We start from the raw sequence: 15,369 nt of genomic DNA, 5'->3' as shown, positions 1-15,369 counted from the left end.
AAATATTTTAAAAGTTATCCTTTGAACATTCACAAATAGGTCAAAAGTCAACGAGACTTGGAAGAAAGAACCGAAGAAGGGGACAGATTGGTGATTCTCATTCATTTGTAAAGATGAAAGAAACAGGAAAGCTGATTTCAAGAATCCAGTCACAGAAAGGCACCAGCATATTTCTCGAAAGGAAGAAATCATGAACCAGTGGACCATAACCATACATGCACCCCACTTAACCTTTACCATACCTGAGGGAGGGGGCCCTTTGGGCTGTGGGACTTTTCTTTCCGGTGAGAGGCTGGTGGAGAGGATATGCATGCCCGTGCCGGATTTTGGCCATTTCACATCGGGAAAAAGGTCCTTTGCCGTGGGACCTCAAATACAATAAAAAAGCTTACTCTTCATCACTCCAGCCCAGCCCAGCCCCTTTTGCTTTTGTTTTTTATTTATTTAATCGTCATTTTTAATGTAGGATTTACTACATAATAATATAAATTATATTTTATAATTTTTAAAAAAAAATTAAAATTTTTAAATTGATTTCCAGTAACGAGTTTAAATTTCACCATCTTTATAAGCATAAAATAATGTGAATTAATATAAATTTAAATGTTAAAAAACTTTCAATTGAAGAAATGTGTTAAAGAATAATATAAATTATATCTTGAATTATCACTTAAAAACTTAAATTTTTAGATTATATTGATTTTTTGACAGGATTTTAAATCATTATTCATGCTTGTTAAGGTTGTGCTATCAAGTATCGTTGGATAAAATAAGACAGTGTTTGTTTTTACAATACGATTAAATTGTGTGTATGAAAAATCTTAATTTTTTTTGTTTTATATTAATACTTTAATAATATGGATTGTTTTAATATATTAATATCAAAAATAATTTTTTTAAAAAAAATTATTATTTTAATATATTTTTCAATAATAAATATTTTAAAAATAAATCCATCTCAAACCAAATCTACTGTCAAACATGCTTTCAGATGATGTCCTATATCAATTAATCCACTTAGGCCCGCTGCTCTCATCATGCTTGGCTGCTTTCTGTTGTCAGATTGTGAGCTCTTTTTTTTATTTACTGTAAAAATAGTTATGTTTTAAAATATGTTTTTATTTAAATTTTTTTTTAATTTTTTTTTTAGTATTAACATGTTAAAATAATATAAAAACATAAAAAATTAAAAAAAATCAATTATTTTAAAAATATTTTTAAAACATAAAAATAAACTCCCCTATTTAATTTTCATCCAGGATGTGGGGATTGAGTCTTAAAAAAAATGGGGCTCTGTACTTTGCTGCTGTCCGGAGGCTGGGCGCTCTTGCAGTCCTGACTCCTGACTCCTGAGACAGAGTTAGTGATGATGCACATGTACATGTCGGCTTGCTTTTAACTCCTAATCTTCCAATGCCAGAACATGCTAGATTGGACAACAGAACTCCAGTTGGATGGAAGAAAACTGCTCTTTATTATGTCTTCTATTAACATGGGCAGATCAAGAAATTGTCAGGAGAGTCGGGTTTAAATTTAAATTTTATCAATTTTGTTTTTAAAATTTTAAATTATTAAAGAGAAAATTAAGAATATTTTTAGAAAAAAACAAAAACTCGAGCCCCACCAGCCTCCCCTACACATCAAATATTATTATAAATAAATTTGTCATCTTCTATCTAGTCTAATTTTATGTATTAAATGTTATCATATTTTCATAATCTATGGGTAAATTTTTTATTACCGGAACCTTTCTTGCCCAAATTTTTCTATATTTTTTTCTAGAAAGGCTTCTAAAAAGCTTGTGTTGATCCATCATCAAATGTCTGTACTTCGTGTTAGAGAATAATATAAATTATATCTTGAGATCTTACTCGATAGCTTAAACTATTGGATTGAGATAGTTCTTTAACAAGGTATCAGAACCTTGATGACCAAGCGGTCATGGGTTCAAATTTCATCATCCTTATTTATTTGATAAAAATTAAAAACAAGATAATCTAGATCTATACAAGTTTCAAGCTCAAAGAGCTTTTACTTGAGATGGTATATTAGAGAATAATATAAATCATATCTTAAAATCTTATCTAAGAACTTAAATTATTAAATTGAAACGATTTTTTTACACCACGAGTGATTCAATGGCACTTAAAATGACAATATCGTGAAATGTTTAGAGGATTCCTTTTTAGAATGGACAAAGCAAGATTTTCAAAATATGTAAAAGAGTGGCCAGTGGCCACGATTTACACCAAGGCCCATATAGCCTCACATGGGCCTAGCCCAAGATACAAGTAGTCAGCCCGAAATCTACCTTTGACGGCCCCCTTTTTTTTAAAAAGAAAAAAACAAGAAGAGGGTCTGTTGTTATCCTATCTTTGATGTTGTAACGCTGTCCATATCAATGATTTGGCTGATACTTTACTCCGTGACATATAATCACGGGTGTGTTTTCTATGACATTCACCTCACGGGTCTCTACTCTGTTCTGCCTTTTGAATCAAAGTTTGACAAATCAAAACATATATACACACACACACACACACACACACACACACACACACACACACACTTTGGTCAAGTTGCGAATGCTGCTGATAACTAACTTTTTGAGTGTTTTTCTAAATTCTTCAGACCATCATTAAAAATATTAATTAGCCATGCAATCCTAAGCTCACTTCGTTCACTATTAATCAGATACGACGTCGTATATATGATCAAGCATCACCTGATATAATCTACTTCCACCTAAATATTATGAGGTTTTTTTTTTTTTTTTTTTTTTTTTTTTTTTTTGTATAGTTCTTGTATCGCATTGGAAAAAAAATCATGAATCTTCAATCAATAAAGTCTAATAATACAATATGTTTTACTCCATTGGATTTATAATGATTTTAATATATATATGTGTTCATACTAGTCCCTTCGTGGTAATTATAAGGTTTTAGGGATCTATATCTTAAAATTACTTCACTTTATATGTTTCAATTTTATCGGTTTATTTTAAATTATTAATGTACTAAAATTAAAATTAAAAATTATTCAATTTTTATTACCTTTTCCTGTGATTATATGTCTAGCATTTTTTTTTTTAATACAACTGGTGACTTTTGTTATACCACAAGATCATTAACTTTCTACCAAAAAACAAAAGCAATCATTTTCATTATTTTATGTTCTTAAAACCACTTTTTTTTTTAATTGATAACAGATAGGAGCACTAAATTTACCAATGCATAATAACATAAACATGCAACTCTTTTTTTATTTTTTATTTTTTTATTAATAATCTTATTTAATAATCTTATTTTTTATTAATAACATAAACATGCAACTCTTTTTATTAATAACATTAACTTTCTACCAAAAAACAAAAGCAATTAATTTTTTAAAATTTATTTTTAATATTAACACAATAAAAAATATAAAAATTAAAAACTTTTAAAATCTAAAAAATATATTATTTTTTTATTTGCTTCAAATTAATATTTTTTTGATATTTTTAAATTATTTTAATACAATAATATCAAAAATAATTTTTTAAAAATAAAAAAATTATTATTTTAATATATTTTTAAATAAAAAATACTATAAAACATAACAGACTTCTATCTCCAAACGCAAGTATACATAAATCATCGCTGTCGTAATGGAGTTTAAGTGATAGAGAAAGAGGAGACTTTGTTGTTCTGCATGTGACAAGTTCTGCATGTGACAAGTCAACCTCTATCTATGTTTATCTCATCCACGAGCAATGGTCTGGTAATTTTGGTTTTTATATTTTAAATTATATTTATATAGATTTTAAAGTATTTGAATTGAACAAAATATTAATTTTCAATATTAAATTAATATTTTTTAGTATATTTTAATAATTTTAATATAATAATATAAAAATAAAATAAAAATCTTAAATAAAATTAAATAATACTTTTAAATAAAAAATACTTTTAAAAAATATCATATAAAACACATAATAAAGCAAGCATATAACAAAATATATAATAAAATGATGAATATTGCATAATGTGGTTTGATTGTCACTATTAAAAAGTTACTGTTATAACGGTTAATTTTTAAAATATTTTTTTTACTTGAAAATATATTGAAATAATATTTATTTTTTATTTTTTAAAATTTATTTTTAATATTAACACATCAAAATGATTTGAAAACACTCAAAAAATAATAATTTGAAGTAAAAAAATATATATTAAACTAAAATTAAATTATTTTTTAAAAACCTTTCTAAACACAAAAAGATTTCATAAAATTATTTTTGGGTGGGGGAGGGGAAGGCTATCTAATATTTGAATTCCAAAATGTCATCACGGGAACTGAACTGGCGAGAGGATAATAATAATAATAAAAAAAAGTGATGTTGTCCTTTTCGGCTTTTCAGTTTTCACCAAAAGGCGTAATTGAAGCTAGCTAGCTATCATAATTCCTTGCAGAAACTCCAAAAGTTTCCTGTCCCAAATTATTAACCCATGATCAATAAAGTATAAATAAAATCACCCTTGAAAAATTATACATTTCCTCAAGACCATCCTTTTGCCCCCACCAGCATAACTATACAATTCCCCCGCCTCACTTTGCAAATTCTGGATTCGTCCCCGTGTATATATAATAAATAAAGTATTAAGTATTTGTTAATTCTCCACTTTACAGCAAAAGCAAAGCAAAGGGAAGCAAAAGAGGTGAGGGAGGGGGGATATTCATAAGATAAGCGTCGGCAATCTTTATTGGATTGTAGTGGGAAACCATTTGTCTGTATATGAAGTGGTAGGGAATGGATCAAATCAAGGGTGATTAGTGGGGGTAGGGGGGTGCGCAGGATAAGCTGCGTTGAGCAGGCAGGAAGACAAACCAAGGTCTCAAACGTGGCCACTCACTCCCACTACTATATCACTAATATCTAGTTGGCACCACCACAATTCCATCCTCATCCCAGATGCTAACACTGCTACAGCCTCAACTTGTTGAATTATGAAACACTACTACTGCCTATAGAAGCCTGCTCTTCCAACTTCCCAACTGGGCTCTGCTAAGCCTGCTAATTTATTACTACTTTCTTCTTATATATAGTACATTCTTGTTATCTTTTTAGTAATTAATTTGGTTAGCGAAGGGGGATTGAGGGATATACATATTAATCGTTTGGTAATGATGGCGGCACATTTACTGAGGAGGAGCTGGGGTAGCACTATCAGCTTGTTGATAGTGATTTTATTGCTATCCTGCAGCTCCCAAATGACATCCGCAGAAGCAGCACCTGCTTCACGTAAAAGCAGCAGCATATCCATGTCTCAGCACAAAATGTTGGATGCTCACCAGCACTTGAAGCGCCTGAACAAGCCTCCTCTTAAAACCATCAAGGTCAGCTCCTCGTCCTACCTGATTATCTTCTTTTTACTTCTTTCTCATCTCTAATCAATTCCCTTAATTCCCTTACTTTCTTCTGGTTGCTATTAATCTATTATTGTCTCTACCCTTTTCAAGTTGTTGGTCTTCATCATCCATTCGTTCAACTACTCTTGTAATAATTATTGCAAATCGTGTACTGTATAACAGAGCCCGGATGGAGATATCATCGACTGCGTCCATATTGCTCACCAACCGGCTTTTGATCATCCTCTGCTCAAGAACCATACAATTCAGGTAAGTCCACTGTTAATTGTGTGTGTGTGTGTAACAGCTAGCTAGCTACACATTTTATCTAGGTTGTTAATTAGCGTCCTGTGACTGGTTGCAGACGAGACCAAATTTCCACCCAGAAGGGACTAAGTTCGAGGAAAGCAAAAGGGTGTCTGCACAGAAAGCAACATCATCAAAACCAATAACCCAGTTGTGGCACTTGAAAGGAAGGTGTCCTGAAGGAACAATTCCCATAAGGCGAACTAAAAAAGAAGATGTATTAAGGGCAAGCTCTGTTGAAAGGTTTGGCAAGAAGAAGCCCACTAAAATTCCTCATCAACCCAGGTCTGCACAACCTGACCTCATTACTCAAACTGGCCACCAGGTACGTACTTCAAAGTTATACTCATAGTACTTAATTAATAATTATTAGTTAATCTTGTCTCATTTAATTCAGTAGCTAACTAGCTAGCATTTAAGCGAACGCATAGATAGTGAAGGAAATTAAAGAAGCTTAATTAGTTTTATTATTAATTTCAGCTATAGCTTCAAGTATCTTGGTTGGTTCTATAATTAATTTTTTCTGACAGATAATATTTGTTTTTCTTGCTTGGAGTCTTTATTAGCATGCGATAGTATATGTGGAAGGAGATAAGTATTATGGAGCTAAGGCCACCATTAACGTTTGGGAGCCCAAAACACAACAGCCTAATGAATTCAGCTTGTCTCAAATCTGGATCCTTGGAGGTACTTTTGGTCAAGATCTTAACAGCATTGAAGCTGGATGGCAGGTAATTGTTTTATCTTAAGTTAATTAATTTTCTTTTAAAAAAATCATACATTATTGCTACCATCAATATGTATATATTATCTTGCCTGGTCTTTAATTATACCTCTGTAAATAACAGGTTAGTCCAGATCTATATGGAGATAACAGAACAAGACTCTTCACATATTGGACTGTAAGTACTACTAACTAATGAATTTGTCTTCGTTAATTTTCAGTATTATTTCTTGTTTTCATGATCAGTACCTTCATTTATTAAACATTAACAATGGGTTGGCCAGACTGTTAATTACTTATAATGGAGTAATTAATATTGATTAATTGTCTTGTGACAGAGTGACGCCTATCAAGCCACAGGTTGCTACAATCTGCTGTGCACAGGCTTTATTCAAATCAACAATGAAATAGCGATGGGGGCAAGCATCTTTCCTGTTTCTGGCTACCGTGGCTCCCAGTATGATATCAGCCTTCTTGTTTGGAAGGTAGACGAGTATAATTTAAGAAACATGTAAATTGATCTACCTGCATTTGTGTTTTGAAAAATTAAATAAACGAAACGCAGAGAATCTCTGACATATAAATGGCGCAATGCATGTCTTTATCCTATCATGCATGCATCTTATGTTGCTGTTTTCTTAAAAAATATTTGAGACCAAACTGTACCTGCATGTGAGTTGGCACATTCAGTAATGTTGTCTGTGTTGTCTGTAGGACCCGAAAGAGGGAAACTGGTGGATTCAATTTGGGAATGACTACGTGCTAGGATACTGGCCAGGCTTCCTCTTTTCCTACTTGACAGACAGCGCAACGATGATAGAGTGGGGAGGTGAGATTGTAAACTCAGAATCAGATGAGCAACACACAACAACTGAAATGGGGAGCGGGCATTTCCCTGAAGAAGGGTTTGGAAAAGCTGGCTACTTCAGGAATATTCAAATTGTTGACGGATCCAATAGTCTCAGGGATCCTAAAGGGCTTGGCACTTTTACCGAGCAATCCAGTTGCTATGATGTCCAGAACGGCAGGAGTGGTGATTGGGGCACCTACTTTTTCTATGGTGGTCCTGGAAGAAACCCCAATTGCCCATGATCGACGATGATGATCTCCTCATCCATCCCTTTTTTCTTTTTACTTCGTGTCTCTGTATTAGTACGAGTAAATTGTACAATATCATTTCTTATTCTTTAGGCTAGGGAGCTAAGGTGTACGTGAGCCTTTCTTTCCTTCTGCATGTGCGGTGTGCTGGCTAGCTGGTTTTCACTCCCTCCCGATATTCCTTATTTAAGTTGTGGTATGAGGTAGGAGAAAGAGAAGAGTGATCAGTTTCTTAAACTCAAGAAATTGGATTATCATTTCTGTCAATCAACTTCTTTACATATATTATGCTGTAATTGACTGCTTTCTCCATTAATTCTTTGGAGTGCAAATTAATATATAATTTATTGCTTGTCGTCTTTTGTGGTGTCCATTTAGATTCAAACTGGAAAGTGGGCCTGTACGATGATGCTGTGGGACTCTTTGTAAAATATATTTAAATTTTCAATTGAATTCTTCCTCAAAATCATTTCAAATTCATTTCAAATTTCGTTCTTGTCTTTTTTCTCTCATTCAGCCACACCCACAACCTCACTCTTTCTAGTTTCTTTATTTCTTGTTCCGCAGGTTATTGTTATTATTTTTTTGACCTAGTAGCTTTGATTTTGTGTTAATCGGTATTTCTTTTAAAAAAATTGTGTTGAAGATGAGGCTGATTGATCAATCCTTGGGAAAAAAAGGATAAAATATGACTTGGTAATGTAATGAGCATGAATTGCGTCGTCTAATTGTAGTGCGTTGCTTTTTTCAATTGACAATTCAAATTCTCCCATGGTTTTTGTAGTGGTTGCATTTTTGTGATTATATAAAAGAGCGTGCTCGACTTTCTTTTTAGGCCCCGTTTGTTTGCTGGAAAGTAGTTTTTTTTTGGAAAGTGAATTCCGGGAAAAGTGAATTCCGGGAAAGTGAATTCCGGGAAAGTATTTTCCGATGTTTGGTAGTGTAATGGAAAATAAGTTGGAAAACACTTTCCAGTGTTTGGTTATGTCATGGAAAATGAGCTGGAAAATAACTTATTAATGTTTTATTTTTCATAAGTTTATTAAAATAATGAGGAACAAATCTTACAAATTAAAAAGTTGAATGAGAATGAAATTGAAAAAAAATATAATTTCATAAATTATCTCAAATAAAATAAATAATAATCAAAATAATAGAGATCAAATCTAAAAAATTAAAAAAAATGAAAGGTGAATAAATTAAAATAATAATAATTAACATTTCATAAATTATTTCAAATAAAATAAGTAACAATCAAAAAAATAAGGACCAAATTTGATAGATAAAAAATTTCAATAAAAAAATGATAAGAAAAAACCAAATAGCAATTATAAAAATAAGAACCAAAATTAATATAAAAATTAAATTTTAAGAGATGGAATTGAAATATAAATATTCAAAACAAATTATATATAGCAATCAAAAGTTTGAGGATCAAATTTGATATAATCAGCAAATAATGACATTTCTAAATTTTTCACAACTTCCGGAAAGTGTTTTCCGCCCAAATTTTCCAGGAAAATACTTTCCTGAAAACCAAGCCAAATTTTCCTTTGATTGGAAAGTGTTTTCCGTTGACCAACTTTTCTAATGGCAAACAAACACAAGAAAGTTTGGAAAGTGGTTTCCCGGAAATCACTTTCCGGAAAACAAACACAGCCAAAAGGGAAAACATTTTCCTGGAAACCAAACCAAAATTTTCTTTGACTGGAAAGTGTTTTCCGTTGACCGGAAAGTATTTCCGTTGACTGGAAAGTGTTTTCTGTTGACCGGAAAGTGTTTTCCGTTGACCAACTTTTCTAATGGCAAACAAACACAGGAAAGTTTGGAAAGTGGTTTCCCGGAAAGTGATAGGAGTGCGGGTGATGGAGAGGATTTCAAGTGATTACATTCGAGCAATGCTCACTTTTTTTTTTTTTACTTCGATGAATTGTATTACTAAAACATAATTGTGGAGAAAATTAATCATGCATAAACAATAAATCTTCATCTAGGAGGACTAATTTGACTTGAAGGATTTATGATGTATTTATAAATCATAAATTATAATTTTATTATGATATTTTAAATTGTATTATAGTTAAAATAATATGTATAGAATTAGTGAAAAATATTGAGGGACTAGTGTGGAGTCTCAGAAAAATTCCATAATAAGGCTATGTTTGTTTCCTAGAATTCACTTTTCGAGAAACCACTTTCCAAACTTTCCTGTGTTTGTTTGTTATTAAGAAAGTTAGTCAACAGAAAACACTTTCTAGTCAAAGGAAAATTTGGCTTGATTTCCAGGAAAGTGTTTTCCTGGAAAATTTGGGCGGAAAACACTTTCCGGAAGTTGTGAAAAATTTAGAAATGTCATATTATTTGCTAATTATATCAAATTTGGTCCTCAAACTTTTGATTGCTATATATATTTTGTTTTCAATATTTATTTTTCAATTTCATCTCTTAAAATTTAATTTTTATATTAACTTAGGTCCTTATTTTTATAATTGTTATTTGCTTTTTCCTTATTATTTTTTTATTGAAATTTTTTATGTATCAAATTTAGTCCTTATTCTTTTGATTGTTACTTATTTTATTTGAAATAATTTATAAAATGTTAATTATTATTATTTTAATTTCTTCCTCTTTCATTTTTTTTTATTTTTTAGATTTGATCTCTATTATTTTGATTATTATTTATTTTATTTGAGATAATTTATGAAATTATATTTTTTTTAATTTCATTCTCATTCAACTTTTTAACTTGTAAGATTTATTCCTCATTATTTTAATAAACTTGAGAAAAATAAAATATTAATAAGTTATTTTCCAGCTCATTTTCCATGACATAACCAAACACTGGAAAGTGTTTTCCAACTTATTTTCCATTACACTACCAAACATAAAAAAATAATTCACTTTTCCAGAATTCACTTTCCAAAAAGAAACTACTTTCCAGCAAATAAACGGGGCCTAAGTGTTGGGCTCGAGTTAGGTGCTCGAGCCCATTAAAAGTGAATAATAGGTCCAGGCATGCTACTGGACCCACGCATATTGGGCTCGGGGCGCACACCAGAGCCTAAGGGGGTGCTGGGTAGGATGCCCAGATGAACATGTGTCATCCCAGCATGGGCTCAAGCATGTTGCCCGAGCCAAAGCACCTGGCCAATCATGAGCTTGGGCTACCATGCCCGAGTCAATTTTTCTTGCCCCCTAGCAGTATATTGGGCTCGGGTTTGATAACCTGAGTCCAAGGTGTGTTTTTTTGGCCTATTTTAGAGGATTTTTCGGGTCCATCTAGGGGTTTTTTGAGTTCATTTTATTTGAATCTATCGGTGGCTAGCAATTTTCTTTCTCCTCCTTTATATATATTTATATTGTATTGAATTAAAAAAAAATATAAATGTTGTAGGTGTATCTAAAAATACATATAATACCAAAGCATATATTTAAGGTTGAGTTTGATACTCTATCCATTATTCATTTGGTATTCATTTAAGTTACAGCTGAATTCTCGTCCTTATTAATAAAAAGTAAATGAATAGCAGATTATATTTGTCCAATCCTAAGCTTTAGATGCATTGTTAATGGTCAATCAAGCATTGCTGATTGACAGATTTAGCTTTAAATATTACACGAATGATGTCAATGTTCTCATCAATTTGCCAGTAGTTATTTAATGCAAGTGCTTACGATGATGTTGAGATCCGATGGACTGGAAGAGTGCTTCTTCTTCCTTCTTGTTTTTTTGGAGATCTCATCATGTATGTGTATATGTTTAGATGGCCATGTCGTCATTGTTATAGCATTAAAGTTAAATAGAGATAAAAGAGAGAGGGAGAGAGTCTTTTCCATATTAAAAATAGATAAATACGTCATTGATAAGTGGATTAAGAGTGAGTTTACTCATTTTAACCATAATAATTGATAGATTTTGACAAAATAAAATGTAAATGTTAACGAAGAACAAAGCTATTCTAAAAACTTGGTTACTTTATTGATCACCATAAGTGTTATTTAAACAACTTGTTAAAAACAACAAAAGCAAATAAACAGCAGCAAAATCTGCTGTTGTTTGTTACATCATAGAAAAGAAGATTATGACAAATCCTAACAAACTCTGAAAACTTCATTCCAGCATGAGTTTTATTTAACTATAAACTCTTCCCATCTTCCACATTAGCAGATTCTGAGACATTAATTCAACACTCCTCGTTGACCCTGGAGCTGCAGACTCCAAACATTTGTTTGAAAAATTTATACTTAGCTTTAGAAAGTGTCTTGGTCAGAATGTCAATATTTTGATTCTCTGTTTTGCAATAAACTAGCTTTATTTCACCTTCTCTTTGCACGTCTAGTAGAAAATACAATTTCAGCTTGAAGTGTTTTGTTTTGCCATGAAACACTGGATTTCTTGCAATTGAAATTGTTGTTTGATTGTCTACAAGTATCTGTGTGCTTTCCTTTTGCTCCATCTGTAGATTAGTCATCAATTTTCTAATCCAGAGGGCTTGATTCACGGCAGCAACAACAGCTACATGTTTTGCTTCTGCTGTGGATTGAGCAATGACTTCTTGTTTTTTAGAACTCCATGAGAAAATAGTAGAACTAAAGCTATAATAATAACCAGAAGTACTCCTCATGTCATCAACACAACTGGCCCAATCACTGTCAGAATAATCATGGAGTGTGAAGTTTTTAACTTGACAGAACCTTAATCCATAGCCAATTGTTCCTTCGATGTATTTGGCAATTCTTTTTGCTGTTTGAAAATGAAGTTCATTTGCACAATGCATATACCTTGAAAGTACACTTGTAGCATTCATAATGTCTAGTCTTGTTGCAGTGAGATACATCAAACAACCTATTAAGGTTTTGTAAAGCTTTTCATCAAATCTTTGCAGCTTCATCTTCTTCGCAAAATTTCTCGTTTTGATTCATTGGTGTTGCTGTCAGCCTGCATTCTTCCATGTTAAACTTTTTTAGAATCTCTTTGGCATATTTATGTTGACATATGAAGATTTCATTATGCTTTTGTTTAACTTCCATGACAAGGAAGAATGTCATCTTTCCTGGATCAGTCATCTCAAAAACATTCTTCATTTCCCTTTTGAAAGTATCAATCCGCTTCATGTTGCTTCCTGTTACAAGTAAATCATCAACATAAAGAGAAACCACAAGTAATTCATCATTAACCTTCCTGAGATAGAGTATGAATTCACTTAGATTTTTTGTGAAGCTTAAGTCTAAAAAATATGCATCAATCCTACCATACCAAGCCCTTGGTGCTTGCTTTAAACCATATAGAGCCTTTTTCAATAAATATACTTTTTCCTCTTCTCCTTGAACAACAAAACCTTCAGGCTGCTCCACAAAAATTTTCTCCTCCAAATATCCATTTAAGAAAGTAGATTTGACGTCCATTTAGTGTATAATCCAACCATTTTGAGCAGCAAGAGCCAATAACATTCTTATGGTATCAAGTCTAGCACCTAGAGCAAAAGTCTCAGAGAAATCCACCCCAAACATTTGAGCATATCCTTTGACAACAAGCCTTGCCTTGTGTTTGTTTATAGAATCATCAGAATTGAATTTGGTTCTATAAACCCATTTGACTTTTATGACCTTTTTATGTGCAGGTCTATTCACTAGCATCCAAGTCTAGTTTTTTTTCCAATCATCATAAGCTCCTCCTTCATTGTAGCCATCCAATGTTGATCTACCACGACTTCTTCATATCCTGCAGGCTCAATTATGGCAACATTGTAACTCTGATAGATGTCAAAGAGTGATCTGGTTTTTGTAACAGGTTCATCATCAATGTCATCATTCTCCTCTTGGAATTCAAGCTTTTTATCATTCTCCCAGCTCCAACTTTCTGACTTAAAGAATTGGATGTCCTTGCTAACAATTACTTTGTTGTCTTGTGGAAGATAAATCCTGTAGGCTTTTGAAACTGAACTGTAGCCTACAAAGATCCTAGATTCTACCTTTTTATCAAGTTTCTCTCTCTTAACCTGGGGAATATAAGAGAAATAAAGGCAACCAAAAGTTTTTAAATTCTACAACTTTGATTTATAGCCATACCATGCTTCAAATTAAGTCCTTTGTTGCCGAGCTTTTGTTGGCAATTTGTTCAATAGAAAAACTGTTATGTTTGCATCCTTGGCCCATAAATTCTTTGGCAACCCTTTGTCATGTAATAAACACTTTGTCATCTCCATGAGTGTTCTATTATTCCTCTCAACCACCCTCATTTTGTTGAGGGGTATAAGGTGCTGTCAATTGGTGCTCAATGCCTTTTTTTTCACAGAACTTGTTAAATTTCTTTAAGATATATTCTGTTCCATTGTCCGATCTGATCACCTGTACTTTGTATGTACTTTGTTTTCCCACCCAAGCTTTAAACTTTCAGAAGATGTTAACAACTTCAGATTTATATTTCATGAAATAAATCCAACACATTCTTGTATGATCATCTATAAAAGCAATATATATAATACTCATTGTCATTCAATGATGATGTTTTCAGAGGTCCTCCCACATTAGTGTGCACTACCTGTAGTTTCTGTGTAGCTCTCTAGGTCTTGTTTTGTGGAAAAGAAAGTCTTGTCTGCTTCCCATACTGACAAGCTGCACATGGAGGAAGTTCTTCTTCTAAATTAGGTAAACCGTTCACAAGATTGTTCTTCTTCATAAAAAGTAGGGTTGTATGATGAAAATGCCCCAATCTTCTATGCCAAAACATTGTACTGTTATTTTCTTTGTGTATCGCAACCTACTTTTCTTCCATAAAATTCAAGGCAAAGCTTTTACTCTCCATCTGGACTTTAAACACTTCTCTGTTTTGTGCATCAGTAATCAAGCAAAAATTGTTCTCAAATAGCACCTTATATCTTTTCTCCAGCAGCTGACCAATACTCAAAAGATTTTGATTAATTTCAGGAACATATAAGACATTAGAAATTAATTTTAAACCTGTGATGCCTTTGATTGGCACTGTTCCTTTGCCTTTTACTGCTAGATAAGCTCCATTTCCAATTCTAACTTTAGAAATGGCAGTTTTGTCAAGTTTTTTGAAAAGCTCTTAATCGTAAGTCATGTGACTTGTACAACCACTGTCTATAAGCTAGCTTTCTGTTGAGCTACTAGTAGGAAAGCATGATGCCATAAACCGTTGCTCTTCTTCAGGTTATTCAACAACAGTTTTGACTTCTCCTTGTTGTTGTTGAGATTTGCATACCCTTTCAATATGTCCTAACTGACCACACTTGTGACATTTTATATCTGGCCTCCACCAATATATGTTTTGTGAATGATTGAATTTTTTGCATTAAGGACATGATGGAAATGTTGTGTTGTTATTGCTGTTATTTCTATTTCTTTGTTGCATGTTGTTATGTGACTTCACAAAAAATGCACCTTTCACAGAACATGCTTGCCTTATAAGTCTTCTTTGTTCTTGAGCCTGTAGTGCATTTAATATAGTTATGTTAAAGTGATACTTGTTACATCTTTTGAGTTTTCTATTGATGATATTATGGCTTTAAATTTTTCAGGAATTATTACAAGAATTTTTTAAACAATCATTAAATAAGAGAAATTAGAACCAAAAAGCCTTACTTTGTAAATGTCGAGAAGTTTGTCAGACTAATCCTCGATGGTATTTGATTTCTTCATTCTTTGCATCTCAAATTCTCTAATTAGATTTAAGACTTTTATACCTTTCACTAGTTCATTTTCTTCATACTCATTTTATTTTTTGCATCTCAAATTCTCTGATTAGATTTAGGATTTTCATAACTTTCACTAGTTCATTTCCTTCATGCTCCTTCTTCATAAAGTCTCAAATTTTATTTGCTATGTCATAA

At 32.1% G+C, this 15,369-nt stretch overlaps 1 protein-coding gene across 1 annotated transcript; it reads left to right on the top strand.

Moving 5' to 3' along the window:
- Positions 1 to 4,797: 4,797 nt before the first annotated feature.
- On the top strand, positions 4,798 to 7,875 carry LOC18095018 (uncharacterized). The gene is made up of 7 exons (XM_006369431.3): positions 4,798 to 5,376; positions 5,572 to 5,658; positions 5,753 to 6,019; positions 6,261 to 6,425; positions 6,543 to 6,596; positions 6,757 to 6,903; positions 7,133 to 7,875. The coding sequence occupies exons 1-7, from the start codon at positions 5,164 to 5,166 to the stop codon at positions 7,508 to 7,510; spliced, it is 1,311 nt and encodes a 436-aa protein (XP_006369493.1). The 5' UTR covers positions 4,798 to 5,163; the 3' UTR covers positions 7,511 to 7,875.
- Positions 7,876 to 15,369: the final 7,494 nt, after the last annotated feature.

Source organism: Populus trichocarpa, chromosome 1 (assembly GCF_000002775.5).
Source record: "Populus trichocarpa isolate Nisqually-1 chromosome 1, P.trichocarpa_v4.1, whole genome shotgun sequence".
Lineage (NCBI taxonomy): Eukaryota > Viridiplantae > Streptophyta > Magnoliopsida > Malpighiales > Salicaceae > Populus > Populus trichocarpa.
The sequence above is the reverse complement of the archived record's forward strand: the minus strand, read 5'-3'. Positions and strand labels throughout refer to the sequence as shown.